This window comes from Pantherophis guttatus, chromosome 3 (genome assembly GCF_059756535.1).
Source record: "Pantherophis guttatus breed Tessera chromosome 3, ASM5975653v1, whole genome shotgun sequence".
NCBI lineage: Eukaryota > Metazoa > Chordata > Lepidosauria > Squamata > Colubridae > Pantherophis > Pantherophis guttatus.
This window is the reverse complement of record NC_142065.1, coordinates 52429694-52457020: the sequence shown is the minus strand read 5'-3', so window position 1 is coordinate 52457020 and position 27327 is coordinate 52429694. Positions and strand designations below refer to the sequence as shown.

At 41.7% G+C, this 27327-nt stretch overlaps 2 protein-coding genes across 11 annotated transcripts in view; one reads left to right on the top strand and one right to left on the bottom strand.

Annotated features, from left to right (window-relative positions):
- The window catches only part of TBC1D22B (TBC1 domain family member 22B), a 41333-nt gene extending 29630 nt beyond the window's left edge, over nt 1–11703 (bottom strand). The window contains exons 1-4 of the mRNA XM_034414688.3: nt 11240–11703; nt 7182–7238; nt 2633–2940; nt 272–451 (exon numbers count right to left, since the gene is read on the bottom strand). Coding sequence (XP_034270579.1) covers nt 272–451; nt 2633–2940; nt 7182–7238; nt 11240–11295 — 601 coding nt within the window. The 5' untranslated portion in view covers nt 11296–11703. The remainder of the gene's footprint in view (nt 1–271; nt 452–2632; nt 2941–7181; nt 7239–11239) is intronic.
- Nucleotides 11041–23397, top strand: TMEM217 (transmembrane protein 217). Of its 10 annotated transcripts, none has more exons than XR_015733054.1 (5): nt 11669–11783; nt 12362–12448; nt 17651–17767; nt 21535–21649; nt 22518–22653. XR_015733054.1 is itself a non-coding variant. In XM_034414685.2 (4 exons), exons 3-4 carry the CDS (start codon nt 17765–17767, stop codon nt 23109–23111), a joined length of 597 nt encoding a protein of 198 aa, XP_034270576.1. In that variant the 5' UTR covers nt 11669–11783; nt 12362–12448; nt 17651–17764; the 3' UTR covers nt 23112–23397. The 10 variants fall into 10 exon arrangements, 5 of the variants coding, with proteins under 5 accessions (XP_087745684.1, XP_034270576.1, XP_087745683.1 ...); XR_004590893.2 differs by having other exon boundaries at nt 21500–21649; XR_015733055.1 differs by lacking the exon at nt 17651–17767 and having other exon boundaries at nt 21500–21649.
- Nucleotides 23398–27327: the final 3930 nt, after the last annotated feature.

The following is a 27327-nucleotide window of genomic DNA, read 5'->3' as shown; positions in this document are numbered from 1 at the left end:
TATAATCATTGGGACTCTGTATAGCTCTACAACTGTACTGCTTTAATCCTCATACAATCTTTGCTTGATCTCTTCCAAGACTATAACATTAACATTCTTGGCTAGCTTGGCTAGGGATGATCTCACACTAGAATCTCATGTTACACAAAGACATTTATGATAACCCAAACATGCTTGCGCCACAACGGGAGGAATGTGGTTGTTTATTTATTATTTCTAGAAACCACAAAAATTCTTGAGGTACTTTTATCATCCCAACATGTGGACTCACCTAGATCTGTGTTTTGGCTGGACAGAAGCTGCCGGAATTTTTCCAAGCGAGTTTTCTCACGCACCGTCATGGGAGGAGCCCCAGAAGCATTTTGGTCAGAGATGCGAGCGACAAGTGGAATGATGGGTCGGAGTGGGAGGGATTGCTGTTTGTGGAGGGGGTTGCGCGTACAGGCATCCTCTAAAAGAGTTTAAAGAGGTCCATCAGGAGTATACTGGGCAGCAGCAAACACTGGAGCTTCCAGAATCCATTGTTTTCTTCATGCCTCCAGAATCTCCAATTCCAGGAAGGCTTCCACACCTTTAAACACACACATGGCAAGGAAAGTCTCCATACCTGTGAATTTTCTCTCCCATCACTGAATGATGGCAGAAGCTTCACATGTTGAACTGTTTCCTGCCATGCTGTTATTAAAAAGGTATGCAAAGAACTTGAGGATTAGTCAAGATAAACCATGAACTGATTTATTCCTGCTGACCAAGTTATCAAACTGTTCTGCTTTACTCATTCACCAAGAACCCCTGCACAGGAATACCCTGATATTTTACAATTTTCACTATGCTTGACATAACTCTTAAGGAAAGTGCAGAGATCCAATGATTGTAATGGTAAAAGTAGAATGTTATATTGTTAGCAATTTAGATGGATGGCTCTTAAACCACTTTCACTGATGTCAAGATTACCTGGCCTGTCCATCAACATTATACAAAGCCAATACTCTATCAGCTCTTCTTCCATCATCTCCACCTATTCAATCCCTTCCATCTGTTTCCAGATTTCAGGCTCTTTCATTCCTTCTTCCTTCAGCATGCTAAACAACAAAATCAATAGCACAGAAGAGGAAGCACCACACCTCAAAAGCAATCTAGCACCCCAACTTCCTCTATACTTCAATGCTAAAAAGCCAAATAATTTCCAAAAAAGAAATAGAATGTGGTATGGGTTTTGATGCCATCTGGTGGTAGCTTTGCTATCAGATGGCTACTTTTTCAAAGCCAGAAAGCAGAATATACTTTGCTCATCATTGCAGTATGCAAGATAAGGCATGCATTATCTTAATTGTTTGATTAATATTAGGAGTATACAATTTCTGGCTTGAGGATGCCATTAGGTTTTGTGGTAGAACCCATTTCAAGGGGAATTTCAGGGACCATGCAGGGTGAAATGGGTATCTCTAGAGTATCTGTAAAGATTAAGGTACTGATTTTATCCCCTAATCTTCCCTAAAGTTCAAAGCCACCAACGAAGCTGTCAACATTTTGGCCATTTTGGGAGTGGAACAGAAAAAGAATTCTGCTAGGCTGCATGGCAACTTCAGGCTGTATATTTTACACTCATATCTCACATGCAATATCAAGATTCTGTGGTCAAGACTCTATGTTTTTCCCAAAAGTTTCAAATACTTTTTGAATACCAATTCACTAACTGAAAGGCCTTTATCTACAGAAAGAGCAAACTCATTCACCCCAACCCTCCATTAAACATGCAATGACTATGCTTGATATCAGTTAGTAAGAATGACTAACAAATACACTAACTACTGCTCTTTTTTTTAAAAAAAAAAATTTGATTTATATGCCGCCCTTCTCCGAAGACTCAGGGCGGCTTACAATGTGCTCAGCAATAGCCTTCATTCTTTTGTATATTTATACAAAGTCAGCTTATTGCCCCCACAAACTGGGTCCTCATTTCACCTACCTTAGAAAGGATGGAAGGCTGAGTCAACCTTGAGCCTTGGCGAGATTCGAACCCTGCAGTAATTGCAGGCAGCTGGTCTTAATAACCAGCTTAATAACAGGGTGCCTTAAACCCCTGTACTACCAAGGCTCATAAGAGCATATCAGATCTATGTGTGCTCTGTAAAGGATTGTACTTTTAAAATACACCGTTATAATTTCACCGGCAAGAAAAGCCAAGGTCTACCAACTACAGTACATAATCAGATCCCAGGATTCACCTTGTCTAGAACTCAAATATATTGTAACCAATGTCAATAAATAAATATGAAGTTCAAGAACATGCTTATATATCTGCATCAATGTATTCTGTTCCTGCTAAATACGGGACAAAATAAAAAGTTAAAAAAAGCATGAAAGTCTTGTTTCCTGGGATATTGTACTTAGCTAGTCACCAGTTTTCAGGATTTCATCACAAATTAACCACACACATAAAAGGCTATTTCTTTGTCCATAAGAAAAAAATGCTTTTCTTGGCTAAAACAGATTGAAGGTTTTGAGAATATTCCATTCTGCATTTGCCTACAAATGCAGCATTTGTACAGAACTGCAGAATTCACTCTCACAAATTTGGTGGGATATAGCAATACACTGCAAAAAAAGCCAAGAGCCATAAGCAACGTACCAGGTCCTCTGGATAGCTGGGCTTCACTATTGGATTTGATGACTTTACAATTGATTGGTGCGTCACTGAGAGCTGCCTGGGGCCACTCGGGTTTCATACGCTGTGATTTTCTGCTGTGATTTTCCAGGACTTGTGCTGCTGTGGCCTTGGCCACTTTAGAGTTCAATGTTTGGAAAGATGAGAAATCTTCATCTTCATCATCCCCAATATCCCAAGCATCACTAGTGTCCCGAGCAAACTCATGAAAACTGCTGGCCTTCTTATTTTTCAGAGATAGCGTGTTGATCTTGGAGCGTTCCTTGATGAAGCTAAAAAAAGTAAAGTGATACACTGTATTGAGAATTGCACTCATTTTTTCATTTCATTTTCATTTTATTAGATTTATATACCGCCCTACTCCCGAAGGACTCAGGGCAGTGAACAGCCAGAAAGATAAAACACACAAACTACAATATTTAAAAGACAATATAAACCCATTAAATAATTTGGCCCAAAACAATTTAAAACACCTCTAATGTTTTAAAACCAATTTTAAAAATTACAATTAAAAGGGAAGTTAGGCCAGGCCAGCCTGTTGAAATAAATAGGTCTTGAGGGCACGGCGGAAGGTGTGTAAATCCGGGATCCTCCGTATCTCCGGGGGGAGCTCATTCCAGATAGCAGGTGCCCCCACAGAGAAGGCTCTTCCCCTGGGGGCTGTTTGGCCGACTGCACCCTAAGGAGCCCCTCTCTATGTGAGCGTACTGGCCGGTGAGAGGCTATTGGTGGCAGAAGGCGGTCCTGCAAGTATCCTGGTCCTAAGCCATGGAGCGCTCTAAAGGTGGTAACCAAAACCTTGAAGCGCACCTGGAAGACCACCGGGAGCCAGTGCAGCTCGCGCAGGAGAGGTGTCACATGGGAACACCACGTTGCTCCCATAACCACCCACGCGGCTGCACTTTGAACCAGCTGGAGCCTCCGGGTGCTCCTCAAGGGGAGCCCCATGTAGAGAGCATTACAGTAGTCCAGGCGGGAAGTGACGAGGGCATGAGTGACCGTGCGTAAGGAGTCCCGATCCAGAAAGGGACGCAACTGGCGTATCAGGCGGACCTGATAGAAAGTCCTCCCGGCCACAGCCATCAAGTGCTCTTCTAAAGACAGCTGTGAATCCAGGAGGACGTCCAAGTTGCGAGCCCTCTCCGTGGGGCCAATGACTCACCCCCAATAGTCAATGATGGCACCAACTGACTATATCGGGACGCCGGAAACCACAGCCACTCAGTCTTGGATGGGTTGAGCTTGAGTCTGTTTCTCCCCATCTAGATCCGTACGGCCTCCAGGCACCGGGACATCACTTCAAGAGCATCATTGGGGTGGTCCGGGGTGGAGATGTACAGCTGAGTATCATCAGCGTACTGATGGTACTTCACCCCGAAACCACGGATGATTTCGCCCAGTGGCTTCACATAAATGTGAATATCAGTTTTGATATACAAATTTTCTTTGCCTATGATAATCTTTCATCATCATTTTCATTTAATGTATCAGTTGCTCTCCCTCCATCCCACTGTTCCCTCTCTTCCCTTTCAGTGAGCCAAAGAACAGAAAATAATTTTAGGCAAGAAGTAAAATATTTCTGCCTAAATCCATGATGTAAAAGGCGGTCCATGAAACTTCCTGTGTGGTAAGCAGAGTAAAACTCTGGTTTTATGTTATATAAGTAGAATACTAAAGAAGTATAAACCACACATATATAAGACATGTGAAAATAGAAATGTTAATATACTATTGCTCAAATTAACATGTATATTGAATAAAGACACAATTAATCCCTTTGTTTGAACAATACTGTTAATTTGCACTCGCTTTATTTTCAGTTATATGAATCATAATCCTAGCATCAAAGAACCCAGGAAATAGTCTTTGTCTGTTCAGATCAAGAAACCTAAATGAATTCCAATAAAGTAAGGTAGATCAAATGGCATTTTAAATGCAAAAAAAGGAATTTCTTAAGAATACATCAGGAATCCCTACCAGTAATCCAAAGCTAATGATGGTACTGAGCCCCCATTAGTTCCACTGGTCTTTGCTTAAAAAAAAAAAAAGAGGAGGCAAAGGAACCTCACATGCACTTTTTCAGTCATAAATTTTAATACAAAATGAAGTTAACTAAACTGACAAGTAGAAGTAAATTTGAAATAGTTGCATTATAATCCAGAAGTCCGATGTCAATAACAATAACAAATAAAAGACCAAATTTAGCCTGTACATAAAAGCCAAATCACTGTACATAGACCAACATAAAAGGAGGAACATATCACTGATACTGATTTCTAGGTACAGTGTTTCTCAACCTTTGCTGGCTGGGGAGTTCTGGGAGTTGAAGTCCACCCATCTTCAACTGGCCAAGGTTGAGAAATATTGCTCTAGGTCCTAGGATAACAATGGTTGTGCCCCCTGAAATTCTCAACCATCTTTCCTCACTCTAGGCTTTATTATTAAAGGACTACAATGAATGTGTTAAATCAATGGATCACGGCCTATTGTCTGAGAAGATTATGCATATTGTCTTCACTGAAAATTCCAAAACAAAAGTGGTTAAATCCCTTGTTTAAAATATAAATTTTAGTAAAGAATTTTTCATACTATAAAAGATAAAGCCAAAGAAAAAGAGAAAAGTTACAAGAAACAAAAGTAAGAAAGACAGAAAGAGAAGCAAAGGTGAAGAAATAAACTACTTCAACAGTTTCTTTTCAACAGTTATTTACAAATTCATTATCCCTCCTCCCATCTGAATGGTACACTAATTGCATAGATAGATATATAGATCTATATTTTCATCATTCATATAATAATCAATAATGTATAGACTAAATTCAGTGACTCCAATACAACCACTTCGAAGTTCAGCAGTTAATATTCTTGAAATAATCATCCTTATCCTGATTGACACTAAAATTGGACTATGCATGTCTTTGGCCTTCTTAAATCCCAACTGTCCCCTTCCCTTTACAAAGATTCAATCAGTAACTGAAGCAGTGATAAGGATTTACAATAAATGACTTAATGTTGTGTAGCCCATAATATAAATGCAATAGGTTAAGTGATATCAGTGTGAATGAAGGATAGCCAAAAGTAAAAAAAAATCTCAAAAGTAAATCAGCATAGAATTTATATATTTATGAAATGAATATTTCACATTTCTTCATAAAATCATATTCACTATTTAAATATGACACCTAGTCATAACAACCTAGTAGTTAATGCTTAATTCATTTAAACTTAAATACTAATTCAAGTCTGAAATTTTACAGGTTTTCCCCTTTCCACTGTTATGTTTGTAAAAACCAAGCCTCTTCTTGCCAAATAAAAGCAAAGGAATAAGAAAACCTCTCTCTGGGGAAAATGCTACACAAAATTCCCATGCACCTATTTATTTACACGTTGCCAAACTTCATCTCCTTAAAAGGAACTACTAGATCTGCAAATCTGATGTTAAACAACAATCAAGTAATAACTGTTGATTTCCAATGATGGTAGTTTTTAAGGATATTGTTGTGTTACCAACCAGCAGAGTAAGTGCACAGAGAAATGGTACTGAGAGCAATGAATACAATAGTAGTTAGTAGTTAATAGTAATAGTAATAGTAGTACAGTAGTTAATGGAGACATAATACTCCATATTTCCTAAATTAGGATCAACACTTGGAACCCAATTGAATTCAGTATCCCTGAAACAGACCAAGCAGAATTGGACTGCTTCTAAATGTCTAAATCAATATTTCAATCAAATAGTTTGATCAGTCTAATATATTCCTTTACATTCCTCATATTACTTGCACATAGATCACGTAAACCAGACTGACACTAAAACTGCACTACATATGTTCATTGCCCTTTTGAAATCCCACCTGTTCCTCTCCCTTTACAAATTAGAACAGATGTTCAATTTTATAAACTATTGGTTTCCTGACTCAGAGAAGGCAATGATTGTGAAGATGTCATCCCATAATGATTTAATAGTTAAACCATCATCTCACTATATGTCCTCCGCTTAATGGCCAATAGTTTTTTCAAGAAAGCAAAATATAAACTTCAAATGAGTATTGATGGTTCAAACAGAGTATCCAAGTACTTCAGTAGAACATCATCAACCAAGGTAATATATTTTCCTATTGTAAAAATGCCTTCTCATAGAAGAGGTAGAATAATTTGCCATTTTTACTATATACAGGTAGTCCTTGTTTTACAGTCATTCGTTTAGTGACTGTTCAAAGCTACAATGGCACCGAAAAAAGTAACTTATGACAGTTTTCACACTTACGACTGTTGCAGCACCCCCATGATCACATGATCAAAATTTGGGTGCTTGACACCTGGCATATATTTATGACAGTTCCACAGTCCAGGGCTCATGTGATCACAATATGTAATCTACCCAGCTGGCTTCTGACAAGCAAAGTCAATGGGGGAAGCAAAATTCGCTTAACAACTGCAGTGACTTGCTGAAAAACAGTGACAAAAAAAAAGTTGTAAAATGGGACAAAAGTAAGCACTAAAAAGTACTTACTTTTTTGTGAGCCGTGGGTCCAGTGGAGGATGCTGAGCTCCATAAACAGGTTGAATACTGTAAAAGAGACAAGACACACAACCAATATTAGATATATATTTTGCCTTTCCTTCAAGAGTTCAAGGCAACCTCAATTTTCCTCTATATAACAATGTTTCTGAGACAGAATGGGCTGAGAGATTGGGTCTGGCCCAAAATAATCCAGTGAGTTTTGATGTCTGAAGGTGAATCTGAATTTGGGACTTCTTCACACTAATGCAACATAGAGCACTGGCTTTGAAAATAGCCATACAGTACTTCAATAACCACAGAAACAACTTCAGCATCCTCAAAATTTCATAATAATTCAGAGTTGAAGGGTAGTTCTTTTAGGAGGAGGACAGATAATTCTTTTGAACTGCTATGGTAATATGAGATTAAGCGTGAGATTGTGAAAAGTTAGGAATTAAATGCAGAACAAGTCTTCAACTCCAGTCATAGTATTAGAATGGCTGGGTTTGGTGCTCTACAGCAATTAATGAGTGAATCTTGCCTTTCGACATTAGAACTATTACAGAAATAGTAAAGAATTTTTAAAAATCACTTTGGCTTTGGTTACATGAGAACCGGACCATTATGGCTTATTCAATAAACCAACCCCACAAAACATAAAAAACCTAGTATATAAAAGAAAAATGGTGACCTAATTTGACAATTAAGCAATCAGAAAGGGATTCTACTTAAAAGGCCTCCCCGTTCCCCAAGGGGGGAGGGAGCCAGATCTTAACTGCTTTTTTAAGGCAAAAGAATTGGGGTCTGTTGTATATTGGGAGGGGGGATTGTTCCAGAGAATATAGGCAGTCATTAAAAAAGGCATGCAAATCCTGTGAGATGGGAAAGTTTAAAAGCAGGAACTTGAAGCATGTTCTCCCTATGGGAGCATGTGGAATGGACAGATGTTCTTGGGAGAAGACAGCCCCACAAGTAACTCAGCATTCTGAATCACAACCAGGAGTCTATTATAAGCAAATTATATTATATTATATTCGGTTATATTATAACCGAAACCTGACATACAGCTTACGGAATAGTGGTGTTATACGGGTGAAATGAACTGCACCCATTACTACCTGTGCTGCTGCCATTGAAACTTCCAGATGGTCTTCAAGAGCAGTTTATATGCTATAGTAATCTAATTGGGAGGTGACCTAAAGTGTGAGTGAGCATGAATAAGGGCTCCCAGTCCCGGAATGAATGCAACTGGTGCACACGACATAGTTGTGCAAAAACCCTCTGGGCTACTGCTGTTACCTGCTCTTAGGGCAAGAGTTTGAGTCCAGAAAGATCTCCAGGTTGCACATCAAGTCTGAACGGGGCAGTGCCATCCCAGTTTAGAATGAAAGATGGAAATAACCAGATCCAGAATCCATAAACACTCTGCCATGGGAGGATTCAGGCACAGCCTATGTTTCCCTATCCAGATCCTCAACAGTTTCCAGAGATTTTTGACAGTTTCACTTGGATAGATAGGGCCAGAGATATATAACTGAGAATCGTAAGTGTAAGCCCCCCACAGTTTATTTTATCTAGAACTTAACACAGTGAAACAGAGGAATATAATGACAAAACTATGCAGAATTTTAAGGACCAATTCAGTAAGCATTTTTAATAAAGCTATCCAGCTACAAGGAAAAGCAGTAACAGAACTGACAATCCATTGTAAACACCTCTCCTTTACTTTGTGCCAAGTAGTCATGTGGAAGTGATTTCCCATTTTAATAAGGAACTCTTTGCTAGTTTCCACGACATTTTGGCCCAAATCAAAATATCGCTTCTATCCCTTTTAGCAGATTTAACAGAAGCCAGCTGACAGAGCTTTATGTATGCCAAGTGATTTTTTTTTCCTGCTTAGTCTGGAATTAGCTGCCTGATAGGGAACAAATCATATGCTCATATTTTTCTAGCCCATATAAAACATGTATACAAAATTGCAAACTATGTCTATTATAAACAATTTATACACATTTACATTACACAGTTCTAGGAGAAGTAAGATAGCCATGTTTGGAAATCATGTATAAACTGACTATTATCTGATAAAAATTATCAAGCTTCAGGCTGTCATAAAATAAGGGGAAACCTTGCACTCCCTTCTGCTGGTGTAAGATATCACAGCATTGATGATGTTGCAAAGTACTCACATCAAAAATGGAAGAAGTTTATATTTACTGGTTGGCTCTGGTTCAAGTTGGCTCATTTGCTTTCTTCAAACCAGTCTAGCTGGTTGAGTCAACTTTACTGTTTAAAACAACTATAGATGAAAGCTGTTTCACAGAAAGGCAGAATTATATGCAAGCAGGATGTGGCACTATGATAAGACATCCAAAACCAAAAAACTGCTACTGCACTAACAAAAATACTGTTTCTTTCTTTTCAAGTGCACATATTATGCAACATTTGTCTGCAATGTTCCTAGACTTCTGAATTGCCCAAGTATTCTCATAGCCAGAGAAGTTAGAGTAATAAAGATAGAAACAAGAATTACCTATTTGGGAAGAATTTAAAGCTAGCAAAGCATTCCAGACACCTTACAGTAGTAGTTACATGGTCAAGATGAGGTTAGATGACCAGTCTATGAACTATACAGCTTTTGCCTCAAATTGCTATCCATGAAGACTGCTTCTTAGTTTCTCTACACTTTTCTCAGTGGCATATTTATTTCTGATTTTGTCAATTCATTATTTCTTAATTCCTTTAAGATTGCAAAAAAAAAAAAAAAGTTTTCTCACATTTAATTAGTAAAAGGGAGCAATCTAATCAAATCTCACAATCTAAATGATATAATTAAAGAGAAAATATCAGAATATTCCAAAATGTTGAAATATTGGAAAATATTCCACTGCTGATGCTCAAGTACCTCTACGCCCAAAGTAGTAAAAGAGGAAGTTAAGAAAAAGATGCTCAAGAATATAATCTTAGATGAGAAAAGCGCTGAAAGTTTATGCATGCACAAATTTTAACAAGAGCCCAAACTTTGCTAGAAAGACATTGGTTTGAAGAAGATAAAAGAAACCTACAGTATATTTGTTCAGCACTCCTTACACATAGGGCTTATGGGAGGAGGAAGAGAAGTAGGGGGGACAAAAATCCCTCTTAAATCATAACTCCTTATGATTCAAATATTAGAGCTTCCCTAAATTTTATGGGTGAGGTGTTACAACAGGGGCCAGTTGCATCTTTAAAGATGGAATAACTCTCTAAGAAAATTGAAAATTCGAGTCTTCTGCTCCAGCCTTGTGTTATGGAAGTTCTCCGGAGGACTTCCTGGGCTGATGGTAGGGAAAAGTTTTGTAATCATTGCTCTACAGCCGGCCTAACACATTCGTTCGGTTTAAACACGATTAATTAGGGTTTTTATTTCAACTTTAACCGGAACTCTCCGCAAAAAAGCATTGGCCTAGTAAGCATCACACAGAGATGCAAACCGATCAGCCTGCACACCAATGGAAGACACGGGCGGCTTTTCACTTTCTCGGGGAAAGCGGCACGATCTGCACCTGCCTAAAGCTCTACCTCGACTGCCTCCCTAACCACCACCAACGCGGCCCGCAAGGCAGAGGTGACCAGGGCATCGTATTCCCGGAGGCGGGTTTGGAACCTGAGAACCGATCAAATTAGTTGCTCCGCCACTTTTGATTAAAAAGACCGGGAACGTCACATCTCCGAGTGGCAAAAGGGGAGGGGGGGGAGATCAGGATTGCGGGATGCTGCCGATGAAGAAAGGCAGCCCCACGGCTGGGAAGATCCAACTCTTGCCTTCCATGCCAGGCAAGGGGAAATCCCCTGCTTCAGACCACCTCCAGGGTTCTCCCTGCTCCTCCTCCATCCACAGGAGCGAGCGACTGAAGCAACTATTCGCTTCAAGAGCAGAGAGGCTCGACCCTTCAAACGCACTTCCGAGAAATGAAGGGCGACAAAAAAACTAGGAGCCAAGCCGGCTTTGCTAAGTCAACCTCTGCTCCCCGGGGAACAAACAGATCGGTCGGCATCGATGCCCGGTCGGAGCCTCCTTTACTCACCTGCCCGGTAGCTTCGCGCTCCGTTTCCAGAACTGCTTGTTGCTTTCCGCGGCCATGCCTCGGACAGAGGCCGAGGCCCTCGCTGGCCCGGTAGGGAGAGGGGACAACCCGGGGCGATGGGGCCCGAATCCTCCGGCCGAGACCGTTTCACCTCCTCCTTCCCGGGGTCCCTTTGCCAGTCCCCAGTGCCGCCATCTTGGATTCGGGCGGGTAGAATGCACCCATTGGCTGTTGGACGGAAATCCCCAAAGCTTGACCAATCCACAGTCCCATCTGTAGAGCCACGTGAAGCACGAAGGGAAGAAGAAAAACCCAAACCGGAGGAATCAGAAACCTGCCAGAGAATGAGAGGCGGGACAAGCGATCACAAGCATCACAAGCGATAAGGGGGCGGGGGGGGGAATGCATGGAGGGGAACGGGGGGGGGGCGAGTCACATGCGCTCCAGAGATGGGGAAGCGGGAAAGGCGGTTTAACTGTCAAAACCAGGCGCGGGAAGGAAGAGTTGTGTATAAAGCAGGTCCGCCGAAAGTCGCTCCAAGAAGGTATCGATTTGAGCATTCAGGAAGTGCTTGAGGTTGTTTTTTTTTTAAAGAAAAAACGAAAAAGCGCCGGTTATTTGGCCATATAGTTGCATTTGAATGTACATAAGTTTGAAATGGACTTTCTTCCCCATGTGCTTTGAAACCTAGAGATAAACAGTTCAGCAAGTTAAATTAAAAATATAAATACAAAATCAGGTGGAAACTTTACAGTAATTCATGTTTTGATAGATGGATGGATAGATAGACAGATATATATATTTTCTCTATTCAATTATATTCAATTTCTGGCAAGATATGTTTTCAGAAGTAGCCTCCTTCCTAGGGCTGAGAAAAAGTGACTGTTTCAAGATCACCTAGCTATTTTTGTGCATAAAGCCGGATTAGAATTAAGGGCTCCCAATTTCAAGTTTGATGCCTTAACCACTATGGATATTTTTCAACTTACATGTGTAATTGAGCATGCAATTTTGCTCGTAAATCGTGACTGTTAAGCGGGTTGCCAGTGACCATGCCTGAATTTACAACTATTTTTGTGGTGGTCATTAAGCAAACCCACTTAATGAGGCCTTTTTTTGCAGGAAAAAAGAAGTAAACACCGGTTTCCGGCTAAAATATCATAAATTGCAGTCATGTGACTGACGTGTTGCAAAAGGCCATGAATGCAGGTCAGTGTCTTCTGGGATTGGCGGTCGTTGGAACTTTGAATCTGGGTTGTAAATAGTTTTTTTATAATTTTGAATGGTTGCTAGGCAACTGACCTTGAGGATTACCTGTACATCAAATTGGCCCTGGTCCATTATATAGCTCCCTTGTAAAAAGGAAATCCTCTCCTGTTCTTGTAACTACAATAATCATAGTCCTCAACTTATGACCACAATTGAGCCCAAAATTTCCATTGCTAAGCAAAACAGTTGTTAAGTGAGTTTGCCCCCATTTTATGACTTTTCTTGCCATAATTATTACGGTAACATGTTTAGTCATGTTTAGTCACAGAGATGTCTTCGGACTGCTGGGTCTTCGGCTTTGAAACGGAGATGAGCACCGCCCCCTAGAGTCAGGAACAACTAGCACATATGTGCGAGGGGAACATTTACCTTTATCTATGACATGATATATAGGTAGTCCTCGACATACAGCCACATTTGAGCCCAAAAGACAGTTGTTAATTGAGTTTTGCCCCTTCTCCGTATAGGAGGGAAACAGCAGTCAGGCTAGGGAATGACTCCTCTATATAGCATAGGACCGAGTCTGCTAAATTTGCATGGCTCCGCCCTCTTGGCCCAGTGTTTTGACTCGGTCTATACTGGACAGACGTGTCTTCCCAGCCTGACCGTGTTTTTCCTTTCAAATAAGGAATTGTGAGAGAAAATTTCTGCTTATATCCTCCTTTCTGAATTGAGATAATCTTTCTACGATTGCTGACATTCTGCTCGCATTCTGTCGGCTGACAGACCTCAGCGAGGCGAGCAATTTGGGCCTCATTGAAGCTTCCCCCAACCACCGGGGAAGCGACGCTGCGTTTTAACGGCCTTTGCCTAGCAGCCTTAACTGCCTCCAGCTGGTTTTTCTTAGCCCAGAGATCGCATTAATAGCCGGATGGCTAGCGTTCTGGGGGAAGCGCTGGTCAGCATCGTGTGTCCTAGAGGCTCTGCCGACATCGTAGATCGCATTTCTAGCCGGATGGCTAGCGATCTTGAGACATCGCCCGTCAGCGCTGAGCTTGTGAGAGCTTCTGCTTCCACTGCCGATTGCCTCAATAGCCGGACGGCTAGCGATCTTACACATCCGCCATCCAGAGACTAGCTCGCAGTGAGCTGACTGACCAGAGGATCGTTTTATTTCCCGGGCGGCTAGCGATCCACGGTTCTTAAGATTTGGATGTCTTCACGCAGTGAGTTTTGCCTTCGGCGACTTTCTGTCCTTACAGTTTAAGTGGGCGGCCATCTTAAGTGCAATAGGACCTAATCAAAATGGCGGACGCCATGCGGTCCAAAGCCTCGGTGCGGGGAGGCGGCGTCCTCTTGACAACCCTATGAAGGGCTCCTCGGGCCTCCCTCCTCCATCCAAACGGGCCAGAAATACCAAGGCAGCCCCCTCAGCTTCTCTTGCCTCATCCTCCAAGGAGGATCAGCGGCGACATAAAGCCATCGAGAAGGCCTTCCTCAAGGCCCAATCACAAGCTGGGCTGGAGGTTCAACAACCTCTACCAGGGGTTCCCTCAAGGTCTCATTCACCAGCTCCTACGCAGGATGACTGCTCTATACGAGAACTGTCCCCAGATCTGCTGGCTGCCGTGGGCCCCGCTCCCATCCCAGGGAAGGAGCCCCTTTTTCAATCTTTGCCTACTCCTGAGGCACCTCAGGGCAACCTAGAGGCTCCCCCCGTACCAATGCCTCAATCCCAGGATCCTCACCCTCAATTGCCTGAGGCCTTTGAGATCATTATTGCCAAAGCCATCAGGCAGGGCTTGACCCAATGCATGCAACAGGGCAGTTTTCTACCTAAGCCAACCACCTTTGTGCATTCCCACCAGGCTAGTCACATGGAGGATTCCATGTCAGAACAAGACCTGGCTGACTCCAGTGTCAGCTGATCAAGCTTCCATTTCGGAGGCGGATGAGGTCCGGGAATCTGCTTTCTCGGATGATGAGGGCTTGGTCCCTAACCAGACACCATTCATAGGTCTCTTTCGGCCACAAGTATTCCGATCTTTACTTCATAAGGCCATTGCGACTACACGTTTGGGGAACGTTCCTTCTGCCTCCACCATGACCAACTCTTCGGATCCGGCGTCGGCGATGTTCGCAGAACCTACAATTGAACCAGAGACTATTCCGGCTCCCAACAAAGAGGGGTTCCAGAGGAGGGCCAAACAGGGATCCGGTAGTTATTTTTGGATGTCTTTCACCGTCAATGGTCTCTTCCAGGGGCTAGGCCCAGCCCCAACGGACTTGATAAACGACTTTACAACTCCGCTTCAGGTCTCTCTGATCTCTTACAACCACCGCCCGCGGATCCGCCCATTGTGGCTCTTTGCAACGCTCCTCATCCCACTGGGCCGACGGAGGATTCCCTGCGCCCAGAGGACAGACGCGCTGAGAAGACGCTGCTCAAAGGGCATCAAGTAGCTGCCTGGTCCATCAAGGCCTCATCCTCTGCCTCTTTCTTCAATAGGGCCGCCCTCCTTTGGCTCAAACAACTCCAAGAGAATCTGTCTGCCTCCGACACTAGGTCGCATCAGGACCTGAATAAGATATCGGCTGCCCTTGAGTACTCCGCGGATGCAACTCTAAATGCAACCAGATTCGCCGCCAAGGCACTGGGCTCTTCCGTGACCTCACGTCGCCTCCTGTGGCTCAGGAACTGGAACGCGGACATGAGAAGTAAATGGCAGCTGGCATCTGCGCCTTATTCAATAGTCTAAGATCTATTAACATTTTTATATAGTTGTAATACATTTTCCCATTGTTAACTGAAAATGAGGATCTCTAATTCCTTGTTCAATTCAGTCTTTAAAATTTGTATATCATATTGATTTATTGATCAGAATAAGGAGGAGAGAAAACATCAAAATGCATCAAGAGAAAGATGAGAGAAAGCATCAAAATCAAAATCTTCTAAATTTTTAAACTCAAATTTTAATTCGTTTTAAATTATTGGGGGTTTTAAATTGTCTCAGGCAAAAATTATTTAATTGGGTTTTAATCATGTCTTAACTTTTGTATTTATGTGTTTTATTTCGTGCCTGTTCACCGCCCTGAGTCCTTCGGGAGTAGGGCGGTATTCAAATTTAATAAAATGAAATAAAAAAAATGAAATGAAAAATCTAGGCAAGATGGGCAGCATATACATTTAATAAATAAATATATTTTCCAGAAATAATAATTTAAAAGGATATAATGGTGATAGGAGATACATTTAATCTTCTATCTTTTCAACCCTAAAGAAAGCCCAGGAAGGAGAATATATGATAAGTGAAACCATCTGAAATTTGGAATAAGTCAAAGGTTAGGCATGATGGTACAGTATACAGGTAGTCCTCAATTTATGACTGCTTGTTCAGTGACCATTAAAATTCACAATGGTGCTGAACAATGGGGATTTATGATCAGTCTGCATAGTTGTGGCTGTTGCAGCATCCCCAGGGTCATGTATTGGTGATCTGAATACTTGGGTGCCCTGCTTGCAATTATGACAGCTTAGTGAGCTAAGGTCACATGACTGCCATTTGTGACCCTGTCAGTTTCCCAAAAGCAAAGTCGCTCTCACCATCTTTCTCCCAAGGAGGCCGTTAAGGAGCATGAGATTCCAGAGATCTTGCATTCTTTAACACACACCCACAGCCTTGCCAGCATGCTTGTGCATATGGGGAAAAAAAAAACAGTTGAGTTTTATCTTCAATCTAGGGGCCATGTCCCACATCTGGTGTTATTTTATAAATCCTTTGGAAAATCAAAATTTATCTAGCATACATATTATGTCTGAATTTTATCAAAAGTTTTTCCATATGAAGTGATAGAACTACAGTTTTGTATTATCTGTCTTTATTCAAATCAATCAGATCAAAGCTGCATATTATCCATACTGTCTTCTTTCAACAACTCTGGTTTTTGGTTGTTTGGTTTGAAGTTTTGACTGGGAAGAGCACTGAGGTTACTCAAATAATTTGGAACCTTACTGTTAGAGGGTATATAATCTACTCAGAGTCTTTTGGGGTATAGAGCATTGTATGAACCCCAATAAGTAAATAAAATGTTTCTTAATTTGTTGTGTAAGATGTAAGTATACAGACAGTCCTCGCTTAGCAACCACTTGTCCAGTGACTGTTCAAAGTTACAACGGTGCTGAACAAAGAGACTTAAAACCAGTTCTTGAAATTGCGGCCATCATAATGTCCCTGCAGTCAGACGATTGTAATTTGGGCACTTGGCAACCCGCATGCAATTTTGAGGTTGCAGTCTTCTGTGGGTCACATGATTGCTATTTGTGACTTTCATTGCTGGCTTCAGATAAACTGGCACAGAGTGCAGCGGAGCAGGCAGTCCTTAGGATCCCTATTGTGGCTCATGTCACACCACTGTTCCGCAAGCTGCACTGGTTGCCGGTTTGCTTTGGATGCAATTCAAAGTATTGATAATCACTTATAAAACCCTTCATGGCATGGGTCCAGGTTACTTGAGGAACCGTCTCACCCCAGTGGACTGGCTCGCCCCATCTGTCCCAGAGGTGAGGACATACTATGAATCCCATTGGTCAAGAAATTTTGACTGGTGGGGTCCAGAAGTGCCTTCTTGGCTGTGGCTCCTACCCTTTGGAACATCTTACCCCCTAAGGTGAGATTGTTTCCCAGCCTCATGACTTTCCATAAGAGTCTTAACACCTGGTTCTGCCAAATGGCTTGAGGCTCCAATGGGGGAGTTTCATACTGGAAGTGGTTGACTAATTAAAAGCTAATCTCCTCTCCCCCACCCCTTGTGTATCCAGCTCTCTCCCTATCTTGCGTTAAAGATTTTACTTTATCTGCTCTGTTATTTTACATCCAATGATTTTAATGTTTTTAAATGTTTATTACCCGAAAATAAGACCCTATCTTATATTTTTTTGAATCCTGAAATAAGCGCTTGGCCTTATTGCCATGCACTCAAAAGCCCGATTGGGCTTATTATCGGGATATCTTATTTTGGGGGAAACAGGGTATGCGGTAAGCAGCCCAGAGTAAATTAAAATAATAATACTACTAATAAAAAAGTGAATGGGATAGCTGGCAAGAAGTTGCAAGTTTTGGTCACATGATGTCACATTTAATGAGTGCGTGCCAGAACTGATCATATGATTTTTAATTGTATAACTTTTCTCTTCCTTTACAGAAAGGATGTAAGGATGGTGTTCTGGTTCTATAATCCAGCAGTTAAGTAATCCAAAAAAGGAAATGCCTAGGACCTGATAAATAATGATTTTCTGATAACAGAATCAGACTTACCATGGTGAGAAAAAATTAATTTTAATTTTGCAAGAAATTAATGAAAGCAGAGATGCATAAATCAGTAAAAATTCTGGAATGCAAGGAGACCAATCTACATCTGAATAAGAATAATCTTAGAGTGAGAACCACTGTAAGGGATATTAGTGATTTTGATTCCATTCACATTTTTTAAAGCCAGTTTGTTAGATGCAAAACATAGACTGAAAATTTTAAATATTCCACGATTCATTTTAAAAATATGTGGTTGTAATGATTTCCTCCTTAAACAAAAGAACGAGTGAGAGTCACAGTAAAGCTTTTATGAGAGTTTGATGCAGTTTACAATTCAGAGTGCCTACCCATTGGATGCAAAGACAAATATAACAAAGTGTAGACTGAAATTTTAATTTTTGTAGTGTCGTACATCCATTTAAAAAATTTTAAAAATTGTTATATCTCCCTCAAGGCAGATTTCTGTTAAATTCTGGGGAGATCACTTACGACAGGGACAAGCTATTTAGGGCATCAGATGTTTTGGAACTACATCTGCTATAATCTGACTGTCAACCAGCCTTGGTGGCACAGCAGACTAAAGTGCTGTTAAGTAGCACCAGCTGCCTGCAATTACTGCAAGTTCAAATCTCACCAGGCTCAAGGTTGACTCAGCCTTCCATTCTTTCGAGGTAGGTAAAATGAGGACCCGGATTGTGGGGGCAATAAACTGACTTTGTATAAAAAAGAACGCTGCTTAGGGGGGCTGAAAGCCCTACTAAGCAGGTATATACAAAAGTATGAAGGCTATTGCTTAATGCATTGTAAGTCGCCCTGAGTCTCTGGAGAAGGGCGGCATATAAATCAAACCAATAAATAAATAAATAAATAAACCATGGGGATCATTGGATTTTTATAAATTGGAGATTTTCAGATGACCTATGTTTGATTTAAGATAAAGTGTCCCAGAGCTTGCGATCCTATAAATTACCATGCCTAGGTGGTATGGACTATGCCCATGATGGTGAACCATCTGTGGGCACATGAGCCATCACCCCAGTTCAGCTCCGCCACATGTGCATATGCCTCCCACCGGCCAGCTGGTCTTCGGGTCTCTGCCGCACATGTTTGTGGGGATGGGGTGTGTGCAGGGGGTGGAGTGTGTGTAGGGGGCCCACACATGCATGGGGGCATGACACATGCTGGGGGCGTGCATGCGCAGGGGCGGGGCACATGTGCAGAGGCTGCATGCACATTTTGGGAGTGCGCGCACGCTTTGGGCACTCGGTCTGGAAAAGGTTAGCCATCACTGGATTACACCTTTGGTTTTTTTCCCCTGTAGTTTCTGAATTTATTTATTTTATTTATTTATTATTTAAATTTTTATACCGCCCTTCTCCTGAGAGACTCAGGGCGGTGCACAGCCACAATAAAACAACATATATCCATAAAATTTAAAAACGGTTTAAAACATATTAAATAATTTGGCCTTTATATTAAAAAGTAAAAAACTAAAACTCCCATTAAAATTCGTTATTTAAGCCAGCCCAGCCTGTTGGAACAGTAAAGTCTTAAGGGCACGGCAAAAGGTACGTAGGTCGGGGATCATACGTATCTCCAGGGGCAATTCGTTCCAGAGGGCAGGTGCCCCCACAGAGAAGGCTTTCCCCCTGGGGGTCGCCAGTCAACATTGCTTGACCGATGGCACCCTGAGTCCCTCTCTGTGGGAGCGTATTGGCTGGTGGGAGGCTATCGGTGGCAGAAGGCGATCTCGTAAGTACCCAGGTCCTAAGCCATGGAGCGCTTTAAAGATGGTAACCAGCATCTTGAATCGCACCTGGAAGATCACTGGGAGCCAGTGCAGTTCGCGCAGGAGAGGTGTTACATGGGTGCGCCATGTCGCTCCCATAATCACCCGCCCGGCCGCATTCTGGACCAGTTGGAGACTTATAGATAGTATAATTCTGGATGATAATTCACTAATACAGCCGGGTCCATGGAAGGCTTCTTGAGGAGGGGCCTCACCACCGCCTCTTTCAGGGCGGAAGGGAAGAAACCCTCACTCAGAGAAGCGTTCATAATCTCCTGGAGCCAGCCTCGTGTGACCGCCCGGGAGGCCAGCACCAACCAGGAGGGACACGGGTCCAATAAACATGTGGCAGCGCTAAGCTTACCCAGAATCCTGTCCACGTCCTCGGGAGTCACAAGGTCAAACTCCTCCCAGATAACACTCTCAAGACCCACCTCCTTCACCCCATCTGAACCTACCCGTTCGGAGTCCAAGCCTTCCCGAATCTGAGCGATTTTGTAATGTAGGTATTGCACAAAATCCTCAGCCCTACCCTGCAAGGGGTCTTCCCGTGCTCCCAAATAAAGTAGGGAGCGGGTCACCCTAAACAGGGCAGCTGGGCGGTTCTCTGCAGACGCAACAAGAGTGGAAAAATAATTAGATTTTGCCGCTCTTATTGCCACTAGGTAGATCTTAATGTGAGACCTCACCAGTGTTCGGTCTGATTCGGAGCGGCTGGCCCTCCAATCGCTCTCCAGGCGTCTTTTCCAGTGCTTCATCTCCCTCAGCTCCTCAGAAAACCAAGGAGCCAATTGAGATCGGCACCGGGTCAGAGGCCGCAAAGGCACGATGTGGTCCAAAGCTCCAGCGGCCGCCCTATCCCAGGCGACCACCAGTTCTTCAGTCAAGTCGTGAGCCAGAGCCTCAGGGAATGGCCCAAGCTCCGTCAGGAACCTATCCTATCAGGCGCCTGGGACGGAACCACCTAGTGGAAATGTGTTTGTATTTCAGGAAATGAAATTTGCTCTGCTCAAATAAAAATGTCTAAAATATATTTTTATTTGTCCTGTAAAGTTACAAGAATTCTGTTCAATATTATGTATATAGAGCAATGCTTAACACTGATTTAGTTAGAATGGCTCTCAGCCTCTATGATCTATTTGTTTAGTTCACGAGTCATCAATAAGAGCTTGATGTAAAAGACTTATAGATAGTATAATTCTGGCTAACAACTAAGTATCAGGAATGAGCAGAAGTATAATCTTTCCATATATTCTTTCTGAGTTGAGTCTAGAAAGAAAATTGCCAAGAATGTTAAGGGAAGTACCCTAGGAATAAAAAAGAGGAAGTGTCATATTATGTATCTTGGATAATGACAAAGTAGTATGCTTTAGGTAACTGGGTTTTTTTTGTCCTTATGCACTTATGAAATTTGCTGATTGTGAGCAAATGGCTTAAATGTATGTGCTATCTTGTACTTTTGAACTTCTAATAAGTAATGGCCTGTTTTTAGAAGTTTCTGCCTCTAGACAATCCCACAAGATCTTGCTTCAGGCATCTCAACTGGACTTATCTAGGCCAATCCGCCCAAATTTTGAATGGCTCTGAGGGATTTTATCTGCAGATAGCAAGCATATTCTTCACAACAGCCCTGCAGATGTTCTTGAAGCCCGTACCTCCTCAGCAGGGACCAAGTCTCCTTAAACAGGGCTGTTGGACAACTATCAGCAAGTGTAAAACATGGAGAAATAGCAATTGTTCACTGCCCTTATTACCACAATGTAATCCATAATATGGGTTTTTACTTTTGCTTGGGCAGATTCACTCTTCATCTTCCTATAGTGCCTCTCCAGACATGCCTCTTTTGCTTCATCTCTCACAATTCCTCAAATAAAGTTCACCTTGGGATCATCACAGGGGGAGAGACCACACAAGGGCAATCAGGTTAAAACCTGTTCCATTTGCCCATTCCAGGTTGCAACTAAAGCTTCAACTCAATTTCCCACTAGATTCTTGGGGAAAATCCCAGCCTCCCTCTGGAATCCAGCTGGACTCATCAGTTGGAATGGGCTAATCTAACAGGCCTATCAACAACTACATCATGCAGGAAAGCAGGACCAAAAGGTGGGTAGCGTCAGAGAATCTCCAGGGAGAACTAGTGGAGATTTCTACTTCATATCTGGTATGGGCCCTTCTGCTACACAAGCCTTTTCCAACATGATGCCTTCCTAGTTTTATTGAAAATGTAACTTCAGTATTCCCAAATATTACTGGCTGGAAATTCTGGGCATTAAAGTCTCAAATCTAAAGGCATATGATTGAGAAAACTTGATTAAATTGTGAAAAAATAGTGACACACACTGGTAGAAAGAGGTTCCCTGAGGATGGTCTCCAACACGAGTCTGAAAGCTCAGAAGATGAACCCTCTGGTCCTGGTGTCCAACCCAGATTGGATCTTTCAACATTGTCCTGGGACACATATATTCGCCTTCATTTGTGTGATAAAATTATACAAGTACAGATTACAATTTTAAAACCTATAGAAGAATAGCATATTCATATATGGTGCTGAGCCATAACATGATTTGTTTGGTTTTGATAAAAGGTTGTGCAACCCCTGGTATTTTTAAATCATCATTGTTAGGTTTAACATATGGCAACCAATTGTAGTTTATTGATCATAATTAAAACCTACTTTAGAGTGATGAAACAATTCATTAAATACTTCCCTAGTGGCAGTCTCCAAATAGATTGGATCATATTGGCTATCATACGGGATAGAAATTGTGCTGTTGAAAGGCATCAATTTGGGAAAACATTGAACAGTAGAATGCATATAAAACAAATACGCAACTCACATTTTATTTTTTATACTAACATATTTAAATTTGGATTAAATATAGATTTAATATAGATAAATATAGATTTCTTTATGTAGCTCTGGTAATTTTTTCCATATTACGTGGAAGTGATCCTATTTTTTTTTTTTCAGGCAATTATTTCTCCAGACACAGTCATTCCCCTGTTTGGTGATGGCATCTGTGGCATAACACCGAAAGCAGGATCAGTTGTTGCTGGTGTGTACATGATCTTAATGACCAATATGTATCTTATCTTTGAGTTTCGACACCTAAGCCTTACATTAATTATCTTGGGAAAGATTAAAGTGAAAGGCTTAACCTGGATTATTCCATATTGCTATTATACAGCAATAGTTTTGGCTTTTATAACTTATCCTATATGTTTCTATTATTTATATTGTATCTATAAGAGAAAAACTATAGGTCTTTATGTATACTTTGCTTGGATAATCTTTTATGATGCACTCAACATAGTCATTGTAGTCGTGACTAGTCAGATTGGACGTCTATTTTCATTTCCGATCAGTCCTTTAGAATGGTTTGGATTGGCCATTAGGATTCCTGTGGATTGTTTTTGGCTTTGTTTTATTGTAACATATGTTGTGTTGCTTGTTGAAGGAAAACGTGTAGGGAGGATGTCAATGAGGCAGAGGAGGACATCTAGATATATTACCGAACCTCCTAAATTTAGACTCGGTATAAGTGTCAAGAGAGTTCATTGGTAGTTATCAAAATACTGTTCTATGCAATTATGAACATCAGGCCTGCACAATACCTGGCATATCAAAAAATAGGCAATTAATATATTCCTATCTATTAGTTATCCAATACCTTTGCCTATTCAGAATAATGAAATTAGGGTGATTGTCAGAAACATGGCAGGCTATAATATATACTGAGTTCAGAACCAATATATGTATGTACTAAGTAATGCTTCACATTGTTTTACTTCATTATCTTATTGAGTTAATCTAAATGTCTTTAATAAAGATAAATTTCATAATTACTGTACTTGGGTCTCTGGGCTTGTTTGTATCATTGATGATAAGGAGTTAATTAGGGCAGGAGACCATTCTGTTTCCAGCCTATAATTATATTAGATGTGTCTCTGAAAAACAGGACGAGAGATTTGGTGGAGGAAAAAAACCTCTAATAATGTGTGAAACATTTTGATGTGTACATATACAGGCAGTCATCGATTCACAACAATCCATTTAGTGACTGTTCAAAGTTACAGCGGCACTGTAAAAAGTGACTTACAATCATTGTAGCACCCCCCATGATAACGTGATCAAAATTCAGATGCTTGGCAACAGACTCATATTTATGATGGTTGCAGTGTTCTCGGGTCATGTGATTACCTTTTGCTACCTTCTGACGCACAAAGTCAATCGGGAAGCAAGATTCACACACAGCATTGCAGTTGTTAAGTTTTTACTAACTTAGTAAAGTTAGTAAAAAGTAAAACTTAAAAGTAAGTTTTAAGTTAGTAAAAACTTAACAACTGCAATGATTCATGTAACTATTGTGGCAAGAAAGGACGTAAAATGGGGCAAAATTAACTTAACAAATGCCTCACTTAGCAACCAAATATGGGGGCTCAATTGTGATTGTAAGTCAACGACTACCTGTATTAAAGACACAATAGGAATATTTTACTGCTAAATGCTTACTTTAGATCAACTAATTTGCTTTCTATAGGTCAAATTCACATAGTCTTATGTTTTTATAATAAATACAACATATGGGTTATTTACAAAAGAAATGTAAATAGTAGGATTAGGTAGGTAATCCTTTAGAATATTTTCCTAACAATTATTTTCCCTTTGGCAGGATGTACTATAAAAAAAATGTTATATGGTAAATACAAGATACAGTACTGTTGGGCAACCCTTGACTTCCTATATTTTTTGAACTTCAATTCTCAATATGGACAGAGTCCAGGAAGGAAGGGCAAAATGTAATCCCCTCAAAATGATTAGCTTTTCTATAAAAATACTTTCCCTGTTGCTGAATTAATTATTTTCAGAGGACAAAGAAATGTGAATCCATGCAGAATTTTGAAAGTGCAGTGTGATTTTATGCTATGGTAGGTAGATAGTACAGAATATGGAACAGGTTTTGCATTTCAGTAGATCTTTAAGAAAGGTATGAAGGTGACAAAAAGAATGGCTATTGTACATGTATTGATTTAGAAAAGCATACAAAATGAATAGTTTTTAATTATAAAATGTTTTATGTGAGTATCGAATTGGAGTTTGGTTGCCAAATGTGGTAAGGACAAATGTAATCTGAACATATGTGAGGATAAATGGAATACTTAGCATGTAAGATAAGGATGTGTGATGTTGTTTAATATTTTTATGGATAAGTATACAAGGAATGCTGTAAACTTAGAAGTATATGAGTCAAGCATGTGAAAATATTTGTGTTTTTGCTACCTATGATGCTATGTTGCTGGCTGAGAAAATGAATGGTAATCCAACTCACATTGGAGGGCAAATACTTGTGTGGATTTTACTTTGCATTTACAACAGATTTATTTCACACCAACCTTGAGTTTACCAGAAACAATGAAGACTAAAGTACCTGATAGCTCAGCCACACAGATCCGGGTTGCAACTGATTTAGAAGAACTGTCTTGAACGAATAAGTGAGTCTTCCTTCTCCCTAGAGCGGGTGTCTGCAACCTGCGGCTCCCGAGCCGCATCTGGCTCTTTCGTCCCCCTGCTGTGGTTCCCTGTCCGCTGAACCCATCACTGGCTGGCCTCACCTTCCCCTCCCAGTCACTCCTTGCCTGGCCTGAGAAGGTAAGGGCGATGGCACGGGATGGAGACTCTCTCCATATTCCAGAGCGGGAGTGAAGCACCCCTGTACTTGCCATATCTCGCAGGCACTTCTTCCAGCCCTTGTTGGTGCTATGCATACCTCTGTCGCTCGGGAAGATGCATGACTTGCTCTCTGCCCCGAGACACTGTCTCAGCCCATTTGCTCTGCATTGTAATGGGCTCCATGAGGAGGAGGGGACACCATCTCCTCCATTGTGAAGCGTGCTAAATTTAACTGCTGTGCAAGGCACTGTGAGAGCAGCGGGCAGGCTATGGAGGTGGCAACAGCAACGGCATCGGCCACAGACAGGCCAAGCCAGTGTCCCGGGGTGGAGAGCAAGTTGTGCATCTCCCTGAGCGACCAAAGTGTGCGCAGCACCAACAAGTGCTAGAAGAAGCGCCTGCAAGATATGGCAAGTACAGGGGCTCTTCGCTCCCGCTCTGGAATATGGAGCGACTCTCCATCGCCGGCGGTCGCCCTTACCTTCTCAGGCCAGGCGAGGAGTGACTGGGAGGGGAGGGCGAGGGGTGGGGCCAGCCAGTGGTGAGTTCAGCTGACAGGGAGCCACAGCAGGGGTATGAAAGAGCTTCATTTATCTGGGAACCTGAAATGACTCTTGATTTAAATATGGTAAAAAGCACCCAACGAAGAAGAAAAAAACACCAACCCTCACCTGTTTTTGGAAATGGTTCAAGAGGGAACACATGCATACAAACGAGACGGGGGGGGGGAGATGAGAGAGGGAGAGACAGAGAAAGAGAGAGACAGGGAGATATACCTGTTTCCCACAGAAAATACCAGGAGCCACAAAACCTGGGTAAGCGTGGCTGGGTGTGTGTGTCATGTTAATGGGTAGGAGTGAGTGATGTTGAGTTGGCCACAATCACCCAGGTTTTGTGGCTCCTGGTGATTTCTTTTCTGTGGGAAATGAATTCAAATGGCTCTTTGAGTGTTTAAGGTTGCAGACCCCTGCCCTAGAGTCACCTATCTAGTGTCCTCCACTTCAAAAAGAAACTGGCCCCCTTAAAAATTTCCTGTTGTTGAAAAAAAAGTCACACCAAAGAGAACGAGTTTATGTTTCCTATAAGTGGGCAGCAGGTGGTGCAATTTGCCTGCAAGCAAGAACTGCTAGGAATCATAAAATAGAGAAAGTCATAGAAAATAAAGAAGTTAAATTGTTCTGGGACTTGAGAATTCAAACAGACGGTACCTGCTACATAACACCCCAGACTTAACCATTATCTATAAGAAAGAGAAAAAAAAGTCTGGATAGTGGACATGACAGTACCTGGAGACAGCAGAATAGAAGAGAAGGAACTGGAGAAGATAACAATATACAAAGATCTGAAAATAAAAATAAAATGACTGAAACCCCCCCCCCCCCCCCCAAAGATAGTAGTAGTAATCGGTGCCTTGGGTGCAATCTCAGAATTTAGAGGAGAAAACAAGAAAAAAAATAGTTTTTTGCCTCTGCGTGTCCCGTTTTTGCCCTTCCCAGCATCCAGAAGCACTCTGCAGGCCAAAAATGGACCCGTTTTTGGCTTCCAGAGGCCTCTGCGGGTCCTGTTTTTGCCCTCCCCGGCATCAGAGAGTGCCTGCAGAGTACTTCTGGATGCCTGGAGAGCAAAAACGGGACCCAGGAGACCTTTGGAGGCCAAAAATGGGCCTGTTTTTGGCCTGCAGAATGCTTCTGGAAACTGAGGAGGACAAAAACGGGATGCGCAGAGGGTTCGGGAGGCCAAAAACAGGCCCGTTTTTTTGGCGGGGGGGGTGGATGTGTCGTATAGTTCGAAAAATATGGTACATCCTGTGACATCTCAAACACCATCAAATGTCAACATCTGCCTATTCCATATCCTTGGGAAGAACTCGATGGGTAGGTTAAAATGCCAAAATCCAATCTATACATCTGGATGTGCGATGAACCATAATAATCTATTGTCTTTATAGCAGGCAAACATATAGGTAGTAAGAGGAAACAAAGCAGTAGTTTTTATTTATTTTCTGTGGAGGAGGGTTGACTGTGGAGGCCTACATTTTGTTCTCACATACTTCTCAAGCTTTCTTCAAAGACTTTCTTTACAAAAGACTGGCTGTGCTGGTACACATTCT